The sequence below is a fragment of the Podarcis melisellensis genome (assembly GCF_964234715.1).
Source record: "Podarcis melisellensis genome assembly, chromosome: 10".
NCBI lineage: Eukaryota > Metazoa > Chordata > Lepidosauria > Squamata > Lacertidae > Podarcis > Podarcis melisellensis.
Window position 1 is genome coordinate 22,662,198 of NC_138542.1, and position 25,552 is coordinate 22,687,749.

The 25,552-nt window shown below is 40.8% G+C and overlaps 1 protein-coding gene across 2 annotated transcripts in view; it reads right to left on the bottom strand.

Moving 5' to 3' along the window:
- Positions 1-25,552, bottom strand: part of MET (MET proto-oncogene, receptor tyrosine kinase) — a 109,524-nt gene that overhangs the window by 20,584 nt on the left and 63,388 nt on the right. For both annotated transcript variants that reach the window (XM_081928920.1, XM_081928921.1), the window contains exons 5-12: positions 23,611-23,784; positions 16,853-17,013; positions 14,710-14,812; positions 14,093-14,229; positions 12,245-12,406; positions 11,107-11,206; positions 5,110-5,325; positions 1,616-1,762 (exon numbers count right to left, since the gene is read on the bottom strand). In XM_081928920.1, coding sequence (XP_081785046.1) covers positions 1,616-1,762; positions 5,110-5,325; positions 11,107-11,206; positions 12,245-12,406; positions 14,093-14,229; positions 14,710-14,812; positions 16,853-17,013; positions 23,611-23,784 — 1,200 coding nt within the window. The remainder of the gene's footprint in view (positions 1-1,615; positions 1,763-5,109; positions 5,326-11,106; positions 11,207-12,244; positions 12,407-14,092; positions 14,230-14,709; positions 14,813-16,852; positions 17,014-23,610; positions 23,785-25,552) is intronic.

Genomic DNA, 25,552 nt, shown 5'->3' on the forward strand with positions numbered 1-25,552 from the left:
TTTGGAATGATAGATTTGAAAATCTCCCTTTTATGCTGGGTGCATAAGCAATTTGCAAATAAGCAGAAAAATAATAAAGTAAACAAACAAAAACTCCTGCCACCTTGCATGCATTATTTCATGCATGTTGGCCCCATTAATTTCCCACAATGAGAAATGCAGCTGGATGTGCACTGTGAATGTGCCAACATCTAATGCCTTCAAATATGATAACTAAATAATTTACAGCATTTATGTAACAAAGGCATTCATTCTGAAATTTTCAAAAAAATATTTTCCAGGGTTATATAGTAAAATATAAGAACATAGATGACTTTTGCAAAGGACACTTCAATTAATAGTTGGCTTTCTTGAGCCTGACCAATGACATCATACCTGCATACATGTTACCCATTCTGTTCCTGAAAATATCACACCAACTCCTCCTTGGTGCAGAAGAGGTGATAGTACCAGAAGACAAAGACATATGTTAACCCCTAGCTCCCAATGTGTAATCTTAGGGGCCAAATATGTGCAAGTCTATGGTTGGATCACCTAACTTTTTTAAATTTAGAGCAGCTGTGTGTTGGCTCCAATGTTGATTAGAGTAGCAGAACTGGAAGGAGAAATGGGAGTTTATTCTTTATTCCCTCCATCATGGCTTTTTCCAGATATAAATAGTCAGAATGGGCTTTCCGCTTTCTAACAACAAACCTATCCATGGGAGATTTGTGAAAATGGAGGACTGAACACAATTCAGAGGGAAACATCAGGATTCTGCAGGAGTGTTGCAACCCCTCCAAACCTCAGTATATTCTTTAATCCAGGCATAGCCAACCTTTTTATACCTACCGCCCACTAATGCATCTTTCTTGATGGTAAAATTTCCTTACCGCCCACCAGTGCTCGATGGAAGGAGGATTCAGCTTGTGCCGTAGAACCTCCGACCACCCACCTAGAATCCTGAAATGCCCACTAATGGGCGGTAGGGACCAGGCTGACAACCCCTGCCTTAATCCCAAGGAACTGCCAGTTTAAGGCTAGAGTTAAGGTTGTCTCATGTTGGCTCAAACTGGAGAGCTGAACAAGTTCAACTTGGAAATCAAAACATTGAAAAGTCAGCCTGGGATACTGCCCACGTTTGAACAGATTCAGCAATTCAAATATCAAGAATTATTAAAATATAAACCCCATGTTTTAGACTATCAAGATAATTTGTTCTTTTAAAAAAACTGGGCCATGAAAGCAGACAATTCACACATTCAGCTGGAGATGATAACGCAACAGGGTAGTGTAATGGGAGTTCTTTCCTCCCTTCATAACAATAAGTCTTCACAGTGGAGCAGACCATGAGAACACCTGATCACTCAACAAGAATGACAACAAAAAGGTAGGGAAGAGGACCTAATTGGAAGGGCCCAATTCATACCAAAGGAAGTGGTTAAAAGAAATCTTTGGCTGCTCTTCCACCAAGTAATTGCAAGTGCTGCTTCCAATGAAATGTTTAAACAACTCAGATGAAGCATGATGTGTAAACACAAGGAACAAATTAGAACTTCAATTGTGCAAATATTATTAGTAGAGAAGTGACATTTCAAACTATACCACATATGCAATGCTAGGGTAGGTCTCTTACCACAATGTTTAGTTCATGGTTGGATTTTAGCAGCTCTTTAGGAACAGTACAGGAAACAGACTGAAACTTCAAAGTAATATTCTCACAGTTCTTGCTTCCAACTTTTAGCACTTCACCTTTAACAGCTTCTGAGTCAATGTTATTACCCTGAGAAAAAAAAACCAGATAAAAAGAATTGGAAACAGAATTACAAAAGAAAAAAAAAGATAATAGGGAAGCTTTACCAAGCCAGGCTCATTTCCCCTTGCTAAACATTTTCATTAAGGAGATATAATAAAACAAATGACAGTGAGTGGTCATTGAAATGCATTGATTCCTTCCTGAGACTTAGAAACACACTGAGTTTCTGAATGGCAATTAGAATGCATTAAATCAAGTACCACTGCTTGCTGACAGTCTGGTTTTAGGGACTGTCTTCAAAATTCCAAAGACCATCTACAAATGGCTAAACAAAAAAGTATCTGCCACTTCTACTCTCAACTGCATACAATTGCAACAAGTTGCTGAATGGCCATAGGAAACCCAGCCAGATGGGTGGCATATAAATAAATAAATAAATTATTATTATTATTATTATTATTATTATTATTATTATTATTACTGCTGCAGTTTGGATCCAGGCAAATGGGCTTCAGGTGTTGTAAAACAATCCTAGGAATTCATCGAGATGGCTTGGATAGACTGAACTTTGATGAAATGCCAGGAGCTCCATTGTAAATCACAGATACATACAGGGAGAGCCTTATTTTCTTTCAATTTGGTAATACATAGCAACACTTTGGCACAATCCTGTAAAGGAGTTCAGGAATTTTCTATTTATTACAGCTGCAGAATAAATCCAGACAAATACTCAGGCTTCTTACTGGCAAAGGGAATGAACTGGATCCTGAAATACTGTCTGCAGGTTTTAGTGCTTTTGAGTTGATACACATTCCTCATCACAGTTATCGACTTGTCAGTCAACTGGTGCTACAATTACATCTCTAGTGACTGTTTCTGTCCTTTAAGATGCTGTGCAAGGGGCCTTCTGAAGACCTGATTGTATAACCCCCTTTTGGCTGAGCCAGGCTTTTACCTTCCCCATACCCGGTGGCCTGGCTGAAATGGTTCTGTGGCTCAAATGGGTAGGTCTGAGAGATCTAAGTAGACCCATTGGCTGGTGGTTCTCCATCCCTAGCCTAGACAATGGATGCTTCTCTTTGTCTAACTGGCTAGCTATGCTTTCTTTGATGTCATTCATTGCCTCAAAATGTGAAACTAATATGGATTTTGGAGTTTTAGTTGGCCTGAAAAATATATTTGTGGATTTTGGAGGAGAGAAAATCCCTCTTACTTCCCCTACAGAAACCCCAGACCTGCAATTTGACATGCTCCATCTGCTGTGGTAAAGACAGTACCCTGTACCTGGCCGCTGCTTTAAATATGCCAGGGACAAACAGGGCACAGTCCCCATGTCCTTGCCTCTGAGTGGCCTTGCAGGCGAGGCCAGCCCAGAATGGAAGGCCCAGTGCGGACGGGGTAAGTGGCACCAGGAGACAATCCCCTCCCCCCGCCACACAGGAAGATGGCAGCCTCCCAGGACTAATCGCAGTCATGGCGTGCATCAAACATCCACCACCCCAAAAAAACAGAGCCCCATGTGAGCAGATATTCTGTGTCTGCTTATCCCAGAAGGAATAAAAGTTATAGCAATTTTTAGATTCCCCGTAAGAGTGAATGGGGAACACAGAACTTTATTTTCTGCAGAGTAGCTCAGAACCCAAATCGTAAGTTGACAGAAGACAGAACAATTCAGATCAGGGTTTTTTTAAAGCACAGGTAGAAGATGAATGTTGGGATTCCATGTGCAACCTTACATCAGCCTGACTTTATCTGAAGTCACAAAGACAGACTTTTAAGATGGGGATTTCTGTTATGGACTTTTTGCAATTCTTTGCTGAAAACCAAAACAACAGTCCAGATAAGTTGCCTAAGAGCTGTGGGATTTTTTTTTCTTCAAGTGGTGGCGGTGGCATAAAGTACCCTGTTCTCTTTGAGTGAGGTAGAAAGAACCTTTTGGTCCGAATATGTTCACTTGCTGAAAGGAAAATGTGCCGCATTAGATTAGTTTTACTGAAAAACCAAGTGATAAAGGCTCCTCTATTCTTCTGACACTAATTAAGAAAACAGATAAAAGAATTTTGGTTTGCTAAGAACTGTTTGTTCACTGAACCAAGCGCTCATTTAATTTCATGCTGTGCTTGCTTAATTACTGGATGACAAAACGTGATTATGAGGCATGTAAACTTGTCTCTGGTTTTTGTGTGTGTGTTTATAAAGCTCAGAATGCTGCCAATTCGGCCTACAGTGACCTTTTGACAGAAGGAACACAAGTTCTCAAAAGCTGGCCTATAGTTTATGAGTGCCTCTCACTTAAGAGTTTGATTTGTGGGGGAGGATACTGAATAACTATAATAGTTTACCCTATGATGCACTTCTCATTTTAAGTAGGGACTTGCCACTGATATTTAAAACATGTACCTAACACTAGTGCAACAGCTTAGTGCAGGATACATACTGTTCACATGTGAACTATATTTGGAAGTGAACTATATTTGGCCAAAGTGAACTATATTCGGAAGTCTGTAGGGAGTTATTCAGGATTAAGTGCTGAAATTGCTTACAACTACAAAATTGCTGACAAAGGCACAAACATAAGTAAGGCTTGACATTACTCCTTAACCAGGTTTACTTTTGTTGCCAACTGAATCAGTGAGTTGGAGGAAAGCAAACACAAACGAGGATTGGTTTTAGTTATCACATGTCAAATTTTCAGTGAAATCTACCAGGCTTCATTTATCCAATTGCCCAACACGGTCTGAATTTCTTCATTTCTGCCTCTGTGTCCTGCTCACAATTACTAGTGGTTCTGCCCAGTGCTAAAGTCTGCTTCCTGGGATGTAAAACTGTTTAGCAACCTTTTAAAAGAAATGTTGTTGTTGTTTTTAAAAAAGAAAAGGCAACGGGTCCTTATAACTGACAGCAGAGTTCTAGACCTGACCCAATCTTGCTTTAAAGATGTATTGCTACTCAACAACACCAGTTCTTGGTCAAGCACTTGTAAAAATATAACCAAATTCCTTACTGTTTTACAGGCATATGCATGTCTGTTAACAGAAACCAGTGCTTTTCTTCTAGAAAAAAGGTACCAATACTTACTATGAAGTTGTTACATAAGTGCCACACTTTAAACCAGTACTTTTCTTCTAGAAAAAAAATGGTGCTGGTACTGACAGAAACTAAATATACATGAAGCACTGACAAAAACTAATTATACATGAAAACCTAAATTTAACCCAAGCGTCTCACATCTTGTCCCATCTGTATGCCAGTCAAAATTATGTCCACATTGTTGTTTGCTTCAGATCCCCATTGGTTCCAGACAAGTTTCCCAGAATTCTTTGGGGCAATGTGGGCAAGCTCATTTACCATATTTAAAACCAAATAGCCCTTACCTTAATCACTATATTCTGGTTTCCCTGGGAAATCACCACTGGTTTTGAGGAAATGGTAAAGACCGGGTCATTCACATAATCAAAATTAAACGCAGGTGAGATGACTCCATCAAAAATGAATAATACTTTTGTCACAAAAGGTGGTGTCAGGTTATAGGATCTTAGCATCGGAGTTGTGCAACAGATCATTTCAGCATTAGAACGATGATTACATTCCTAAAATAATAAGGGGGAAAAAGAGGTATTATTTGTTTACATGTCTAAAATAAGAAAAGGAAACTGAATAAGTAGACAATTGAGTATCACAACATTTTATATGACTTCAACTTTTTGTTGATTTCTGCTTTCAGAGAATTGTCCCAATTATAGCTTGCATATTCTTTAAACATAGCAGCAATATAAGTTTCCATTATAAAACTTCACACTCGCTTAAAAAAATTGAAAAATTAATTCTAATCATGGACATACTTTGCAACACTCACCAAGTGATGTTACATAAACTGGGCTTACGCAAATTATATTAGGGGCATCTCTCTCTCTCTCTCTCTCTCTCTCTCTCTCTCTCTCTCTCTCTCTCTGTGTGTGTGTGTGTGAAAGTCTATGGATGTGTGTCTTGGACACTCAGCGTTGTCTTCTACTTTTATGTCCAGCTACAGTGTCCAACACTCCTACCATCTTGGGAAATGGTTCTTATGTTGAAAACTCTGGGAAGTTGTAAATTCTGGTCTTATTTCCACTAGTACGGGTTTCTTTATGTACCAAGGGATGGATGCTTAAATGAGATCCAACCATCCAACACAAAACCATGTGCCCACTTTCAGTACACACTGAGCTTCTAAACCTGTTGATTTCCACATTTGTTTCAATGGGGAAAAAATATAGGTCTCTATTTCAAGATCTGACAGCTCCATAGAAGCAAACAGCACAACCTGCACCTGCAAGAAGTACACCCATAAGAAATTGCTCAAATGGCCAAGTCTGCAAGGTAAGGAGGAGTACTTTTCTACTTAAAACACATGGGCATGGCAAAAGAAGAAGAAGAAGAAGAAGAAGAAGAAGAAGAAGAAGAAGAAGAAGAAGAAGAAGAAGAAGAAAGGGGAAGAAGACGATTTTAGTTTTGTTTTACCCAAACGTAGCTATATATTTTTTCTGTGACCAACTGTAAAGGAGATGAATTTATTTGACCCTACCTACATCACGCTATATTCTATATCACCAAACTCTGAATATAATTGTACATTGCATTAATTAACATTATTTTTACTATATTAGTGGCCATGTGGTGATTTTAGCCTATAAATTTTATTGTTTAAAGTCTTAACCTGTATATTAAGGTACTTCTATAGCTCTGTTTAGAGTAGGTAATGTTTTGATAATATAAATGTTTTAAGTTTTTTTGTATTAATCCAGCATATTTCCTTTTAACTATTGAATGATTCTGTGTACATTGCGGCAGCCTTTGACTATGTGCAATAAAACTGACTGACTGATTTATTGACAGTTAAAGTGGTTGTCTTTGTACTGCAATGCTGGATCACAAGCACATACACACGCAAGTTGTTTGTGTATGATAAATGGTAGGGAACCGAGACGATAGTCAAGAGTTGACAGTCAAGTGTCATATGTATATTTCTCCCCCCACACCCCAATCTAATTGGGGAAATGAGCCTATAACCAATTTGCACAAATGCAAAGCATGCATACAAAAATAGAATGCACATTGCAGTAGCTCTGTCAGACTCTGTTGCCAGCTTAGAAATTCTGGTGTGCTTTCTGGCTGACTCAGGGCCAAACTACATACTGTGCTGGGATAACCACAATTGATCAATCTTTCTTTATTAAATGCAGCTGCAGGAGTTGTGGGCAGTGGTGTATTAAGTTATTGGGATGAAGTAGTAGCATGGAGGGGTGGAGGGTTGTAGCTCCTTCTGCAGTCTAAAGCACACAAACGCATCAAGCTGCTATTTGATCTGCTGAGGGAAATACAAGTTCCTGTGTCCCCCCCCCCCAAATGGAGAAAATAGAAGTTTGCACATATGTCAGTTTGTGACTGAGAGATCTGCATTAAGAAAACTATATGGGGGGGGGGGGAAAGGGGTTAAATGCCTGCAGCTTCTGTCCAATCAGATTAGCAGCCACTCCCTAATGTTGCATTTATTTAAAAAGAAGAAGTCAAGAGATCAGAACAAGATCTTCCAGAATAACACACAGTTTATCTTATAGAACTCTAAACCTCTGCCATTTTATCTAAACTCATGTGTACAAAAAGCATTTCTAGAATTAATTTGAGGCTGTTGGTTTGTATGCCCATGGAAAATTCTGGCCCAGTTGCATCATTTTTCACGTGAAAGAACAGCACAAATAGTCCATGGCTGAGGACTGTGGTCTTTCATTCAGTTGAAGGCTGGAGCGGAAAGAAAAATAACCCAGCAATGGAATTTAGTTAAGACAATGAAAGAAACATTCCAGACTACTGCCAAAAATGCTATGGGCATCTCAAACTCAAAACTGGCAGCAGCTGGGAATGTTTTCTTCCCCACCGTCCTACCTAAAGTATTGCAAATCATACATTTGAGGCGCCAGGCTTTGGGAAGGAGGTGTGAGGGCTCTGAGATGCTGCAGGAACCCTCACACCTTCTTCTTAAAACCCAGCATCTCTGAGAGGTCCAGTATTGTCCTCAGGTCAGGTCTGCATGTGCAGCAGAACAAGGTAATATAAAGGACAGTACTGCTTAGCCTGCAGGTGGGAGTCATCCCTTTTTAATGTTATCCAGAAAAAATCCTAGCTTAGCCAGCTTTCTAAATATAAGCATAAGTCCATAAAAGTTACTAGCCTGCAATTCTTCTTACTCCCACTACAGACTGGCAGAGGAGGAACAAACACCTCTGTCCTTCTAGCAGCAGTTGACTGCATTTCTATGCTGGGCACAGAGCAGGAACAGAGTACTCTGGTCCTCCTTTGCCAGCCAGTTCTCTCAGATGCATTGAATTCCATGCACTTGCAAGAATTCCTTCTTGCTTATGGCTACCAGGCTAGTGCCGAAATATAAGGTTTAGCTCAGTCATCTGTTTGCTGTGCTGGTTTTCTATCTGAAAGCCATTAAAAAACCCCCATAATAGAGCATTCATTCATTAAAAATTAAGTTATTTTCCCCAAGCTGCAGAGTGCAGGTAATTCCCCCACTCAATTCTGTGGCAGGTGTGGACCAAGCCTTATTAACAAGAAACCAGATATTGTTCCATAATCTTGCACAGTTCTTTTATGATGAGCTATATGTATGCCTCAAGGGAGCACGTGCAGATTGCAGGCACTAGGTGCAATCTGGGTACCAACTGAAGTTAAAGGTGCTTAAATTAAATGCTTGTGTTGGCAATCATAAACATAGGGTGTAAACCCTATTGAAGACAGTGGGACTGACTTCTGAGTAAGCATGCATAGGAGTGTGCATGTAAATATGTTGCATTCCGTTTACATTAAATAGAATGAAATACAGTGGTACCTCGGGTTACATACACTTCAGGTTACATACGCTTCAGGTTACAGACTCCGCTAACTCAGAAATAGTGATTCAGGTTAAGAACTTTGCTTCAGGATGAGAACAGAAACTGTGCACAGAAGCAGCAGGAGGCCCCATTAGCTAAAGTGGTCTTCAGGTTAAGAACAGTTTCAGGTTAAGTACGGACCTCCGGAACGAATTAAGTACTTAACCCGAGGAACCACTGTAATACTAGCAAGTCATAGATTAAGCTTGTAACTACATTCATTTTTGCTGCAATGGCCTCAGACAATTATATCCCTTTTCATTAATAACTACTTTAAAAGATACCTATATTCCTATTTTTTATATGTAGGTGATTTAACACAGAAGCATTTGTATACATCAAAACAGATCCTGGTAATCATACTGATTTCATTAACGTAAATTCATTGCACATCTAATCTACTTCAGAGTACCAATGTCTTTTAAATTAATAACAGTGACACTTATAACCTAGTTTGTGGGCATCTATTAGAATAGGGTCTATAGCTCTTTACTTTATCAGGCCAGTCTCGAAAAAAGGATGCTTTCAGAGAACGATAAAAAATAAATAAATCTAATAATACTCTTTAGTGGTGATGCAATGTGACTGATTGGGAAGGTCAAGAGAAATTGCATTTGTTGTGCCCTTATTGCTAGGAAATTTGACATGACATTCTTACTCTGAAATTGATTTCTGAAATTGAAAAATGTGATGCTTTTCATGAAATACTGCATTGATAATCTGTAAGAAAAAAAATCCAAATCCATCTGATCAAGACTAAATTAACATACCACTTATTTTATCTGGCTTTTAAAAGACATTTTCCTTGAATGTTTCCACTGTAGTTCAGGCAGTGTTTATTCTTTGTTGTAATATATATATATGTGTGTGTGTGTGTGTGTGTGTGTGTGTGTGTGTGTGTGTGTATATATATTACATGTAAGTATTTGCAAAAAGTTGGGTACTACTGAAATATGTATAGCCTTTAAGTGAGCTGCAGGAAAGAAGGATACCTTCTTCAAAAATACATGTGGCTTACAATATTCTTGCCTCAACCCTAATTGTGACCTATGAGGCAATGAAAGCAAGTCATGGCCGATAAAACCTGAACTCCAGTATCTAACTTGATTTTTAAGAAACCTGCGCAACAACAGGATAAATGTGGAAGAAGATCTGTGTGCTTTAGGGTAGCTGGTAGCTGACCCAGATAAAAGCAAGGGGTAAAAAGGTGGAATGTTATAGCATCTCGACCGTCATGGCAGCTCAGAGGATAAATGGCCTTTCACAGAGAATCTAAAGCATGGATGCCTAACAATGTGAATGGGAAGATTTAGGTGATCAATAACAGACTTGGAAAAAGGTAGACGGAAATAAAATGGAATAGTGTTTGGCCTGGACAGATGCATCCACCCAAATGCTAAGATGTCTAAGCTAAGATCTGAGCATTCCAGTTTCACCAGAAATGAAAGAGTGAAGGAAATGACAGTGACGACAAGTGGACGTCTAATGCAGAAAAGGGGTAGTGGTGGTTGCACACACTGAAAGGGCTCTTTCGGATGTTAATGATCCTGCCTTGTTAAAACATAGTTTGGGAAACTAGGAACAGGTGTCAGGCAACACGAACACCAGCTTCACACATGTATTTCCACACATGCAGGCTTCAATTTCCCTATACTATATACACACTTCTCCATGACAATGGCACTTCTCCAACAAGAATAAAATGCAGCCTACATGACAAATAATTTTTCAACATGCTTGGCTGGTCTTAATATATTTTGTGGTATTTGAAAGCTCAGCTGGCATATAGGCCTGCACTGTGATGCCTGTTTGCTCAAGTACACCATCAAACCCTTTTAGAGACTTTAAAGAAAGCTAAGCCCACCATTGCAACTAGCTGCTGTCATCTTTAATGCAAAAGGCTGCATTGTTCTGTCCGTTAATCAGAAACTAGAAGATATCTAGAGATATGCAGAAAAAGAATCAACATCTCAAACAATTCACATTTTTAAATGCATCTTCAGCTACCTGAAGATAAGTCCCAATGAGTGCAGTATAATTTACTTCTGCGTAAATTTGCACAGGATCGTGCTGCGTGTTCTGTTTGAAGGTATGCACATATTAATCTAAAGTTAGCACTTATACTACGAAGGGGTCAGCAACCTTTTTCAGCCGTGGGCCGGTCCACCGTCCCTCAGACCATGTGGTGGGCCAGACACACACACACACACACACACACACTCTCTCTCTCTCTCTCTCTCTCTCTATATATATATATATATATTTAGGGGGGAGGAATGAACAAATTCCTATGCCCCACAAATAACCCAGAGATGCATTTTAAATAAAAGGACACATTCTACCCATGTAAAAACACGCTGATTCCCAGACCGCCCGTGGGCTGGATTGAGAAGGTGATTAGGCCACATCTGGCCCACAGGCCTTAGGTTGCCTACCCCTGTGCTACAGACTTACCACAGTAAAGTTTTTGCCCAGCTTAGGGACCGTTACCACCATCTTTGGAGAGTGTGCTGAATTCAGATTGATCCCCTGAGCTGTAATTGTGCTTCCACCACTGAGAAAAAGAAATTGAAACAATATTCATATAAACAAATACCAATTCAAAATGCACACCAGTATTTTAAGTTTCTTAAATATCAATATGTTATTTAGACTCAACAGATCAAAAATGGCCTTGTGAAAGAAATGAACGCGAAATCAGAAACAGCAACCCTACCTACTCCCCTTTACTCCCTACAGTGGCCTTTGATTCCCACTTCAACCAATGCGTAAGGTTGATTTGATTTTCCCCACCTTGTTCCTGATGTAGATCTTCACTGACCCCTTCTTTCCTGGCCAGTTAAGGCACTATTCTGTGGTTCACTTCAGGTGAAAAATGTCTTGGCTCCCATATATGTGTGTGAGAGTGCAAGAGAGATGCCTCATTTGGACATAATGCTAAACTATAGTTAGTGTTATGAGACTGAGATTATGCAGGGCTTAGGCTCACACCTCTTCCTCTTACTCTCCAGCTTGGTCATGAGAAGTTCGAAAACCTCGACTTTTCTTTTAGATTAACTACATCTTACTGTGTTGTGCAAACCTGGACAAGCTGTGGTTATCTCAGCTAGGGTTAGATGAAGCAAGTCAACTTCAACCCGTAGTTTATGAAGCTGACCTCTTTTCTACTAACCATAGCTCAGGTTAACCGCAGTCTAGGATTCAGATGATATGCTAAACTACAGTTTATCTAAAGCAGAAGTAGAAGCTCTGTATTTCCTCTTCATGGCTACACCAAAGGAGAAGAGGCATGCGAGGGGGCGTGCAAGTTCAAAAGGCTAATTCACATAGCACTAAAGCACTAGTTAGCATAATAGCCATATGCAGTCAATATGTGTGAATGGAGACTGTAACAGCATGATGGGCTTAGGGTTCCTAAATTGTCAATAAAACCCCTTTCATTTTTAGGGAAGGTAGTGGAATCCAAATTATATAAAACTCCTTGGTATATTACCTAGGAATAAAAATGCACATCCATTTGGGAGATTTGGTAAGCTGTGCCACTCTTTGCTCATTCATTCCTATGAATATATTTATTGGAAATTTCACTCACCTAAGAAAGGATTTGGCAGGATAAATTTTAGAAACAGTAGGGTTTTCTCTGTATGTAAAATGACCCGCTGAACGAACCGCTGAATCGATTTTCATTCTGACATGACACTCTGACACTTCTCTTTCCGGAGCAGTGTAGCACTCTATGGTATTATCAGACACTCTGCACAAGAAAGAATCCACAGGGGAAAATATTTGCTATAATCGCTATTGGAAAATACATGCTGCATATTTTCTAAAACTAGCCAAGTCCCACTTAAGAGTAAGTTCATTGAAATTAATGGGCCTAAGTTAGTCATTAAAATACATAACATTGGCTACAACCCCCTAACTTGATATCCTAGTCCCACCACTTCCCAGTGGCTTAAACTCTGAAACTTTTTGCAGTTTGGGGGGGAACACCCAGGCACAAGCATTGTTTATTGGGCCAATATCATTCTGTCTGAACCAAGCCAGTGACTAGCTCAAGCCTATGCAGCAAGCTTTAAGATGAAGGGGGAGTTTGAACAGCAGTGTTCCCAAGTTCAACACTCTATCCATTACACAATGCCAGCTCCCAAACAGAAATCAAAATGAAAAAGCAAACAGAAGGAAGGGGGAAGAAAGTGGAACAGGAAGGCTACATTAGCACACTTAGTATGAACTGCATCTCTCTGTGTGTAAATAGAGTTCCAACATTCCATCAGACTCTATCAACATTCTCTGGAATCATACTCTAGCCCATGGGTAGACAAATTAAGGCCTGGGGTCCGGATCTGGCCCAACCGCCTTCTAAATCTGGCCTGCAGACGGTCCATGAATCAGCGTGTTTTTACATGAGTAGAATGTGCCCTTTTATTTAAAATGCATCTCTGGGTTACTTGTGGGGCCTACCTGGTGTTTTTGAATGAGTAGAATGTGTGCTTTTATTTAAAATGCATCTCTGGGGTTATTTGTGGGGCATAGGAATTCGTTCATTCCCCCCCCCCCCAAATATAGTCTGGCCCCCCCACAAGGTCTGAGGGACAGTGGACTGGGCCATGGCTGAAAAAAGTTGCTGACCCCTGCTCTAGCCCGACTTAAAAATGGAAGTGGGGGAAGGTGGTACCCAGAGCATCTTAGGAAACAAAGTAAGCAGGCTTCAATTTGGGACACAACTATGAGGAGGCCAAACTCATCCCTCACCCCTGACACTAGGTTCACCAAGCACAGGTAGCCCCCTCCCGCATATTCCTATGTGCACCTTCCACACAAATGTGTGGCTGTTTTTCCACTCCTGCTGGAAAATAATGTCAGGTGCCATAGACATCTGGCCGGCCACTGTGAGAACAGAATGCAAAACTAGGTGGGCTTGATGCAGCAAGACTCGTATTGTGTTCTTAATAAAAAATGCACTTGGGAGAGAACACTAGAGTGAGGGAAAGATGTTTCCACCAACATAAACAGTGTGTGAGGCTAGACATCCATTGGCCAAAAAAGTAAGGAAAACAGGGAGAGATAAACAGAAATGCACTTTTGGAGGGCTCTGCAGTACACAGACCTCTCTTACACACTGCAGGCCCACAGACTGTCTATACTGCACTAGTTAACTTCCTGTTGAGAAAATAATAATGCACTGTTTTCTTCTTGGATATACAGACAAGTAATTCAGTAAATAAAGTTTGAAATTTCTGATTCTTTCTATCTTAATGCTTCTGAGTTCTGATATCAGTTTATATTACTGCTTTTGATTTGTACGTTTTATGCTTTTTCATGTACCACCCAGGTCACTTTGGGTTGAAGGGCGGAACATAAATCTAATGGAACAGTACTAATAAAATAACAACAGCCTGTACATTAACAACACTGAAAACATGGTTTCACGTTATACCTTGTCAATCTGCATTGTTTACTACCAACATAAATCTCTCGAGAGTTCCCGCTGCTTAGGTATTCCCCAGTTAAAGTCAACAGCGTTCCACCAAATCTTGGACCATAGGTGGGTGAGATGCTTCTTATTATGGGATCCTGTCAAGTAAAAAGAATGCAGCTTGTTAATGAAAAAAAAAAAAGCAAAATTAAGAATCATGTTAAAAGAAAACATGTATAATGAGGTCATCATACTTAATAATAAGTAACGTTTTTAACGGTTAACATAGGGGTGGGTAACCAGAGGTCCAGGGGCCAAATGTCCCTCCAGGACTGGACCTCGAGACCCTCCCTAGGCCATGCCCTACCTCAGCACCCACCTCCTCACCAATCCTGCTCTGCACCGTACTCTAGTGCTTTTGTCTAGCTGGGATGTAAACTGTATTAGGGCTTTCTTCTTACCAGGAGGCAGGTTAGCAACATGAGTGTTAGGAGTGTATGCATAGAAATCTCTTGTCTTCTTCATGGCCTTGCTAAGCAAAGGTACACATCACATCCATGCCCCCTGGAAGGTTTCTCACAAGAGAATGCAGTTCTCAAGCTGAAAAATGTTTCTCGCCCTTGCTTTTTAACACTTACCACGTAAGAGAAGGTATTGAAAGTGGCATTAGCTTGTCCATTTGAAACGACGCTCGATACATTAAAACGTGCATTCGTTACATCGCCAAGTGTGCATTCCAACCTTCAACAACAAAGCAAAAACATTCTTTCTAATTATGTTATAAATATAAAAGAATCACCCAAACTTATAATAATAATCTTCATTTTTTAAAGTTGTTATAGCTTTCCCTGATGCATAATTTTAATTTATTATTTTATTAAAACAGTAATTATAGATAGCCCTGAAGCTGTAGATATTTTGCCAATAATTTGTTATGCAACTCTGACTTGGAGGGGAAGAGAGATGAGAACACATTCCAGTTTCTATGTAAACACACTTTTTAATATATATTTTGTTCCAAACAGTGGGTGAAAGATCAACAAAACTTTTCTCTTGCAAGAGCTCTGCCCTAACAGATATTACTGTGGTAAGAAAAACTTCCTTGGGTGTTCCCAAGAGTATCACAAAAAGTACGTGTTAGGACAGCTTTATCAGAGATTTATCTAAAGGAATGATATGATGAGACTTGTATGAGCCACTCAAAGAAAACAAGTCCTTTAATGACATCATCCCTACAGCTATGCCAGAACACAACCCCAAAAGGTAAAATGTTAAAGATGTAAATTCAGAAGTAGCTGTTAATAGTCACCTTCTGTGATCCTAAAGTACTAATTGGAACCAACTGTAAGAATTGACAGGAACCAAACAGAACTAGTTTGGGACCTGAGCTATATATTTGTGCTGGGTTTCTTCCAATGGTACCACAGTAATGTTTTTAACTGCCAGCTTTAACTGTCTATGCTGTAGCAGTGACATCTCTTCCCAAGAGGAGATGCATGGGTTCTGCTGTTGAGGACTCTGTAGTCCAAGGTAGTCCAACTTGCAGACCTTTTTTTGGAAACTCTCAGAAGTCACCCAGAGGAAAATCAACTGTGAGTCTTTCCAAACAACCAAAGAGTCTTTCCAAACAACCAAATGCTACTGCCGCCATTGCCCCCTTGGAGAGCCAGGGTATGAAGCAGCTCTCACTACTATGCAGGGGTAAAGGTAAAGGGACCCCTGACCATTAGGTCCGGTCGTGGCCGACTCTGGGGTTGCAGTGCTCATCTCGTTTTATTGGCCGAGGGAGCCAGTGTACAGCTTCCGGGTCATGTAGCCAGCATGATTAAGCCGCTTCTGATGAACCAGAGCAGTGCACGGAAACGCCATTTACCTTCCCGCCAGAGTGGTGCCTATTTATCTACTTGCACTTTGACGTGCTTTCGAACTGCTAGGTTGGCAGCAGCTGGGACTGAGCAATGGGAGCTCACCCAGTTGCGGGGATTCGAACTGCCAACCTTCTGATCGGCAAGTCTTAGGCTCTGTGGTTTAACCCACAGTGCCACCCGCGTCCCTCTAGTATCCCTACTATGCAGGGATACTAGAGACCAAATTGCTAAGGTCTATGGAGCATGACATTTCCCCTCTTTATGGCCAGCACTGTACTACAACCAGAGTTTCTTGGTGGTTTTCATCCTCAAAGGACGGCTTGTGTAAGTGGAAGTGAGAGATGTGAGCTGCGGATCAAGGTTTGTGGCAGCCAGCGCCCATCCTCCACTGAGACAGCCTTTGGTCTGAGAGGTTGGACTGCCATGCTGTAGACATGGTCAACATTTCCTACCTCCACATTCTAGATATATTGGTGATTCCACCCATATTGGTACACCAGATTAATGAATGAGGCTGGTGCAGATTCAGTCCACAAGGCTAATTGGCTGGGAATCTACACTTGGCAGGGTATGTTAGTAACAGACCTTTAAATCTTTTTTGCATCCCTAGTGAGATAAAAAAGGGCACTCATATGAAATAGGCAGTTCATGCTATACAGAACTAGGTTAACAGACAACAAACACATGTAAATAATAATAAATAAAATAAAGTGCTACTGAGAACTATTGACAGAGTAAGAGCTATGAGCTGGTGGTTGGACCATTTTCCAGTGACAGTTTGCCACCCAGCAAGATTTACTACTGAATATCACACTTCAGTGACAGATGGCCAAAGAATGCATGGCACAAGTTATTTGGTGGCGTCTTCCATCGCCCATGTGCCTCGTGATACTTCCTTATAAAGATCTCTTACTTGTTTTTGTCACTAGCTTTGACATCCAGAATGCACTGCTGTCCCCCAATAAGAACCGACATTTTTTTAAGATTCAACTTGTTGTTTTTGCTGAACCCAAAGTCCCACCCACACAGGGTCAGTCTTGTTACACCATCAAAAGCTGCGCTGTTTGGAAGAATCTGAAAAGAAAAAAAAATAGTAACACACTTAGGATTTCTGATGGGCTTTGAAGGTGTTTTTCAAAGGGGAAAATAATGGGAGAAAATAATTTCTTCTGCTGGAGAGTACCCTACCCTTTATCTTAATTGTTCCTCACCTTTCATTCATCACAGTATGAGCATTCTCAGACAGTAGCAATAAATAACCCAGCCACTGCTCGAAAGCTCTGAATTATTATGTTTAGGGGCACTGAACAAGCTCTGCATTGTAATAGTCTTTTTAATACCCCTTTAGCTTGTCTTTTATGTCTTTCTTGTGGTATGTAGAAGAATACAATGCACTTATTTTATTAGAAGTAAGATAGTGAATAAAAGAATATCAGTAACTTATTTCACCAACGTGATGAAAAGGCAAGAATTCATGGAGATGATAGCTTCAAAGACATCTAAATCAAACATTGCCTTGGGAGCCACAGAATTAGCAGGGCTTCTACAATGCTTTGGCTGAATTGATATCATTTGGTTACTTCTACATTTTCAAGTTAAAAATAAACCACCTTGCAGCAATGTAGTGACAATCCAAAAAGGAAGTGCTCTTCCCCCTCCCACAACCTTCTATATATTGTAAATTGTGTTGTAAATATAACAATGGTGGGAAAAATATATGAATACTATGGAAGTTGTTCAAATTTCAGCAAGGCACTGTCAATAAAATCTGACAATGCTTTTAAGGCATATATAGACTTTTAACAATAGCATCTGAGTTTGCAAACATTCAAGCCCCCGGGCTAGAGAACAAAAGAATTAACTTATGCTTGTGATGGAACTACTAAAGTGACTTTGGCTTAATATTTTATAGTGCGAGTTATTTTATTCCTAAGAAGCAGCACAATTGTGTCTTTCATCATGAATCCTGCTTCTTCATGTTGCATCTGAAAAGGACATTTCTAGTAAAATACTCAGGTTACTGTACCCTTTGAACATCCAAAAGGAACTGGCACATTTCATTTAAACTTTATTGACTTGGCTTAATGCTAGAAGGATTTAGGAAATAAAATGCCAAGGACGAAGTAGGTATTGTGAACATGCTGCACAAATTAAACCATATAAATAGTGAAACAATTGATCCTAGGGAAAATGAGACAATGAATTAAATCCAGACCCTACTAAAGTCCATTTGGAATCTATTCCAGAGTCATCTTTATGTATATGCCGTATTTCCTCAATGTCTTATATTACTCTCCCTTGTGTAAACAAGACTCAAGAGTTTGTTGGTCTGCAAAATCTTCTATCAATGACAATTAGGAAGGGCCCTCTCGGTGGTGGCACCTGCCTTGTGGAACGCCTTCCCATCAGATGTCAAGGAAATAAACTATCTGACTTTTAGAAGACATCTGAAGGCAGCACTGTTTAGGGAAGTTTTTAATGTTTGATGTTTTATTCTGTTCTTAATCTGTTGGGAGCCACCCAAAGTAGCTGGGGAAACCCAGCCAGATGGGCGGGGTATAAATTTTAAATTATTGTTGTTATCGTTATTATTTAGCCATGCTAATGAGCAGGACATCCTGGATTTACAGAAGCCACCCCAGCTTCGGATGCCAATCCTAGATGTCCCTTTTTGGCTCCCTCTGCTTCCTCCTCCGCAGGCACTGCCTCTGCCGCATTCTCCCAGGAACCAAAAGAACACAAAACCCAAAGATGTGTGTGTTTTTTGTGCCATGCTCTCCTATTCCTCTGGTGCTGCTTCTGGATGTAGGTGTGTGTGTGACGCATGTGTGTGTGGTGGTGAACAGCAATGAGTAAGGGCAGCCAGTGGTAAGATGAGGGGGAAGGCGGTAGGTAAGGGTGGCTGGTGGCAGGATGGTGAAGGGGGGGCGGAGAGGCAGCGACCGCAGTGTATAAAGGCAGCCGGTGGGGTGATGTTGTGGGAGGTCATGTCCCAATCTTCCCTCCCACGAGGTTGGAGGGTATGTACTCAGTGGCGTAGCGTGGGTTATCAGCACCCGGGGCAAGGCAAGTAATTTGCGCCCCCTAACCCGTGGATTTCCCTAACCCCCAGATGTTGTGCCCGGTGCGGCCGGCCCCCCCTGCACCCCCCACGCTACGCCACTGTATGTACTTAATATTAAGTACTGTTGCTAAATAATTACAAGTCAGGCTTTTTTTTTTTCCCAGCCAGAGCTCACCGGAACTCAGTTCCAGCACCTACTCAGGTGGGCGCCATTGCCATCATGCCACCATGAAAGGAGGCGTTCATGGTGATTTCCAGCACCTCTTTTTCTAGAAAAATAGCACCGAGAGACATTTTGAGAGATTTTCCCAAGCCAAACAAGTACAGCTGCTCATAGAGGTGCAAGTATAGCTGCTACATGAACATTTATAGGGAAGCCCAAGTTTAATTTCAATAGAATTACATTTCATTTGTGCCTTCCATAGTTGTACATTTCTATTTTACATGAAACAGGGAAGTTCAGATATTTTGTGGGCTTTTTTCTTTCTTGCTTATTTAGAGAGAAACCGTTTTGACTGCGAATGCTGCCACACCTAGGAATGTGATCACTGTGACCAAAAATTCTGAGAAAGTGTGTGGCCTATTTAAAGCAAAGGATACAAACTAGGAGTCCTACTCTTGCATTTAAAAAACACTAACAAAATTGCTCTTGATGGGATAGATTACCATCTCTTTTTTTTTTAACCAACTAAAGGCTTGGCCCCAGGGCGATATTTACAATGGTAGCAGCAGTTTTTATGTCCATGCAGGGATGTTTCAGTGTATTTTATTTTGATCACAATTGCCTTAGACCACTGCACTAAGACCAAAACAACCCATAGCTGTTGTTGGGGCCGGTTCCACGTGACTAGGCAAAACACCACAAAATGACGGAAATTTTTCTTATCATAGTAAAAGCAAAATGAGGGCATTACCATCAACTCAGGTAAAGGTAAAGGTACCCCTGCCCGTACAGGCCAGTCTTGCCAGACTCTAGGGTTGTGCGCTCATCTCACTCTATAGGCCGGGAGCCAGCGCTGTCTGAAGACACTTCCGGGTCACGTGGCCAGCGTGACAAGCTGCATCTGGCGAGCCAGCGCAGCACACGGAACGCCGTTTACCTTCCCGCTGGTAAGCGGTCCCTATTTATCTACTTGCACCCGGAGGTGCTTTCGAGCTGCTAGGTTGGCAGGCGCTGGGAGCGAACGACGGGAGCGCACCCCGCCGCGGGGATTCGAACCGCCGACCATGCGATCGGCAAGTCCTAGGCGCTGAGGTTTTACCCACAGCGCCACCCGCATCCGCAGCCATCAACTCAGGCCTTTGCAATTACCACTCTGTGTTTAACTTAAGGACCAGAGTATCACTTAGCATATTTTAACCACACTGTTCCTTTAAAACCCTCATATATATGGATGGATTTACGGATTCTATTGCAAATGCCACACAAAGCAGGTTATCTTTGATTTGATAGTACCAGCAAAAAGCCTCAAACACACGGTTCTTCCCTAGATTTAATGTGCATGGGTGTAAAGCAATAGGCCAAAGATGAATAATCTATTTTTTTATTTTTAGTAGTAATGCCAACCGTCATGGTCTACCAAAGCGTGAAATCTCCCTTAGCAGCTAGCGGCCATAAAGATTTAGGTTCTCAGCTGCATTATTTTTCTTCCTTTTAGAAATAAGTTCCACAAACTCACATATGCTGTGGCACAAGCTATCAGGATATTTCATCATTTATCACTGCCAGAGAATAATATTTATTGCATTTTTTAAAAAAATAATATATTCAGCACATGAACTTGAGCTTTATATCAATCCAATTGCACTCTGAGAATTTTTCATCATTCACTAACTTTATGCAAAATTTCTCCTGAGTAAGCACAGTGGACTTGATTTAAAGAATTGCTATACGGTATTCATGAAACTCCCCCCCCCCAATGGCTTCCTTACTTAACAGATACCTTTAAAAACATCTCCTGCATGTAAAAATAACATGACTATACCAAGCATGCCTGCATTTTGTCATAAAAACCCAAATTACACATGACGGCTTTGAACAATTTCATACTAACCTCACAGACTAATGATAGCATGACATTCTCAGTCACACGAAGTCCTCTTACCCTTGCCCTGGCAGAGGTAAGGGGCCTTAATGTAGTTTTAAATGTGATTTACATTCACTCTAAGGCCGTTTTACACTACGTGAAGTGCATAAAAGGCCTAATGTAACTATGAATCAGACTTCATAATTTTAAAATTATTTAGGGCCTGCTTTCCACCCCATTTAAGCCATGTGCACTTGCTTAAAGTGATTGTAAAAGCTTCCCCCTTTCAGAGAAGACAGATTTCCCTTCATGTTGTGCATCTATACATAACTGTAGGGTGCAAGGATTGTTCACTGGTCCTTCCTGAATTCACAACTGAGTTCTAATCCATTACAAAAGATGCATTTACCACTATCCTGCTATGTCTTGTCACCATAGGCTTTTTCTCTTTTGCTTCAACACAGATTACAACAGTTTGATAAGGTACAAATTTGACACAGATTCGTTTTCTGTGTCGGGCTTGACTTGGATGCTATTTTAAGCACTTTTAAAAGCAAAACAGAAGTATGTTCGGTAGTTCAAAGGCTCCACTATTTATGCATTTATCCATCTAAAAACACCAATAGCAGTGAGCAGCAGAGTGTGTTAACGTGTGGGATTACAAGTGGCATGGCCACTCTGTAAAACTAGACCTTCATAATTATGTCACACTTAATGCAAAATGATTTGGTTAAATGCAGAGGCAGCCTGTACAAATCTTGCAATGACCATAGCTAACTGAAAACAGCAATGGGCTACTAAGCTCTTTTCTCATTTGTGTAATTTAACTCTTGCTCACACTTTCCGCATTCATGAATATTTTTAAACGGAAAGCAGCTTCTAGAGAGGCTCCCTTTCCTAGGGGCCAATCTGCAGGCTGTCTCTTTACTTAATGGGCAACAATACACAACCCAAACTGTGTCAACAGAATTGACAGCTCCGTTATAGGGCTTCCATTGGGAACAGGGCTCCGTTGAGCCAGCCTCAGTACTGAGGTTCAAAAAAGTTAAACAAAAATTTATTAAAGATCTTCTTGGTTCACAAAAAAATGTGCATTGTTTCTCCCCCCTCCAAATCATAAAGTCTTTTTTTACATTTGATGTGAGACATTATACAGAGAAATGTGGGGGAAGACGAATGAGGGGAAAGAGAAGGGGAAGAGAGGATTGTGGTGGTAATATTTAGTATGTTTGTGTGGTTATATGCCAGTGTCACTTGAGTAGGTTCTCTATTCATTTATTGTTTGTGTGTGCTTGTACACATACATACACAAACACACATATATGTGTAAATACACACATACATATATATTTCTTGGTGGTGAGAGAGGTTGGGGAGGCAGGGCGTGGTTGGTTATCTTTAGTTGGCTGCAGTGAGGTTTGTTTGTGGGGTGTGGTGATTGTTGGGTCAGGTCAGCCATATTGGTCCATGCTTACTCGTGACAGGTCTCTCCAGTGTTTCTGGCTGCTGAGAGTAGGTGGATTATGAGCTCTTTATAGTGTGCATGGGCATTATTATCTTGGAAGATGTTTAGTAGGGCCAGTTCTGAGGTGACTTCTAACAGGTGTTTAGTTATTTTGCTTGTTTGCTGTAGGACTGCTGTCCAGAAGTTGGATTTGGGGGCATTCCCACCACAAGTGGAGATACGTGCCTGTGGAGGTGCAGCCTCTCCAGCATTTTGGCGAGGTTCCTGGGCGTATCAGTGCCAGTTTCCATGGTGTTAGATATTTTTTTAAAAAATTAAACAGAAAAGAAAGCCACACTATATTAATGACTCTTGTTACCAAGAATGAGGAAGTCACTTCATTATGAGAAATCTAAAGTGAGAAAGATTCACCAACGTTCAAGTCCTAAATTGGTATGCAAAAAAGCTCTGGGAGTCATTCAGCATGTTCACACCTGACTTATTCCCATATTGATGCCGAAAGCCATAATTAGTTCACATAAATGAAAACTCTAACATGGTAAGTTGTCCCAGGGCAAAGTATGGAAAAACCACCTGTCACGCTTTACCCATTTTACTGGGATTTTTGTCCAGGCAAAACTTGACAATGGCCTTCTCTCAATTTCTGTATTTTACCCTAGTGGGCAAATAAAAGTTTGGAGGGTAGAGATTCCATTTAGAAACATGGCGGGAGGGCAGCAAGAGAGGATTAACCCTCTCCTCAATGCTGTAGCCCCAAATGTAATTTGAGAGAGACTGAAAATGCTTTTTCCTTCAGGCAGGGAAAAGCCCCACTGAAGAGATTTTCTGTTGGTGTGCCATAGTGTAAGAACATCTTATTTAAATCATTGGAGGGCATGTTTTAACTTGTGAAAAGGAAATCACAGAAGTGATACTTCATGTGTCCCACTGCAGTAGTTTTTTTTCTAGATCCTTCCAACCCACTCCCTGCTTGGGGCTGAACTGGCAAATCACTGCTTCTTATCTGGAAAGCTTTTCTCCAAAAAGGTAATAAGAGTTTGCCCAGAATTGTATACACTTATCATTACACCAGTCTACATTACACAGGGATTAATGAAAGAAAAAGATAGCTTTACCTGAGAAATTTTGGGTGCACATGTTTCCTGTGTCCAGCTTCCTACAGTGCACTCAGATGACCGCACGCACTGGTCACCACACCAGCCGCAATTCATGAAGGAAGGTAGTCGAAGACACTGGCTACAGGTATTGACGTGAGAGCACCCTGGTCCAGTTAGTGGGATCTTTGTTATCTAGTGACAGGAAAGTTACATGAAAACCACCCCAAAACTGTATAGGTTAGTAGACAATGTATACACAGCTGAGGAGCCAGAAACACTTTTAAGTTACCCTGCCAATGATATGGCTGTTAACTTTTACAATATAGGCAGGCTCATATTCTTCAATAAACAAAGCACGACCCATCAGAAGACTGATGGATCACAGAAAGGGAAGGGATTCTCCTGCTGCACACTATATGTAGGGCTGCTGATCCATGCTAGGTATATCAGTAAATCTAAACCACAACACATGAGAAGTATCGCTGTGTGTTCACGCACCCCTCCAAAAAAATCCCTTGTTAAGTCTTTTTACTCGCTTCTTTTTCACCTCTAGAGTAATTGATCATGCAAGAAGCAGAAGGCATACTTGAAAGCAGCATTGAGTTGCTGTCTTAAAATAGGGAATAGGGGATTAAAAATGTGTTGAGTTCATTGCTTGAACAGACTGGGGTTGTGGCTGTTATTTTTCAAAAACCTGAATCCATACCTTCAAGCACAGCTTTGGGTAATGCATGCTTGATTGTAAAGGCCAACTCCTAGTATAGTTTTAAACGGCTAATGATGGCTAATTTGCCTCTCCTGTAAGGCAGGAATAATGCTACCTTCCTAGTCAGTGTCAATTAATTGGTGCCTGTAGAATTCCTAAAAGGATGGGGCGAACAGCTATCAAGAATGATGAATTACACTAACATTTCTTCGCTTTAAACTCTCTTTCCAATAAAAGAATATGTTTAATACCATTTAAGCTCAATACATTATCAACAAAGGTCATTCGAAACACCATTCTTTTACTTAAGTCATTGTGTATTTTTCTTCACAACAGCTTGCACTAAAGAAAAAGGAAAGGTGTCAGCCCTACATTTACATTACTTTTCTTTTACTGGTTTTCCTCACAGGTCTTCTGCTCAAACAATTCCCTATATTCATTTACTTGATTTCTTAATGCAAAAATAAAAATAAAAAATCAAAGAAGCAAATAATGCACACAAGATTATGGAAAGGCTGCAAGGCGAACTCATTAGAACCTCAAAGTGTGCATTAAACAAGTTTAACCAATGTGGACTTTTGCAAAAGTGACTGTTAAATTGGTTTTTGCATTTCCACCTTTTTATTCAAATGTAAGAATGTGTTTATACTGGGCCTCTTCTATTCTTTATATTCCAGAATACAATGGCAGTATAACCTGTGGAAATGCCTTAAACCTGGACATAATTAGTTGGGGTTCAGATCCCAGCTGAGCCACATAAAATGTGCTGGGTAAAATGGCTGCGGTTGAGGCTGTAGTTAGTCACACAATGGTAAGGAAGGCAGCAGCCCCTGCTTTGTGCAGCATGTTTCCTCACAGCTGAAAAAACAATAACACAGAGAGAGCTTTCCTCCCTATGCATATCTATGGAGTGATGTCTCCATTGACTTGAATGGGATGGGAGAAGATGCATCCCTGAAAAATGGTTAGTGAGGGGGATAAACCGCTCCCGGCCAAGAACCCTTAGGGCAACAGGCTCTTTGTCAGTGAGTGGGCATTTCCTCCCAGAAGCTGATTTGGAGGGTACAGCTTTCTCACCCTGCCTATGCAATTACATGGTCAGATTCGACTGGACTTAACTGTCCAAGGGTCCTTTGCCTTTACCATGGAACACAAGGGGGCAACTTTGCAACCTCCTCCAAATGGATAGTGGGGAGAGGCTGCAAGAGCCTGGCAAGCTCCTTGTTGTGACTTTGTGGGTTCTGCTGTGCCTTT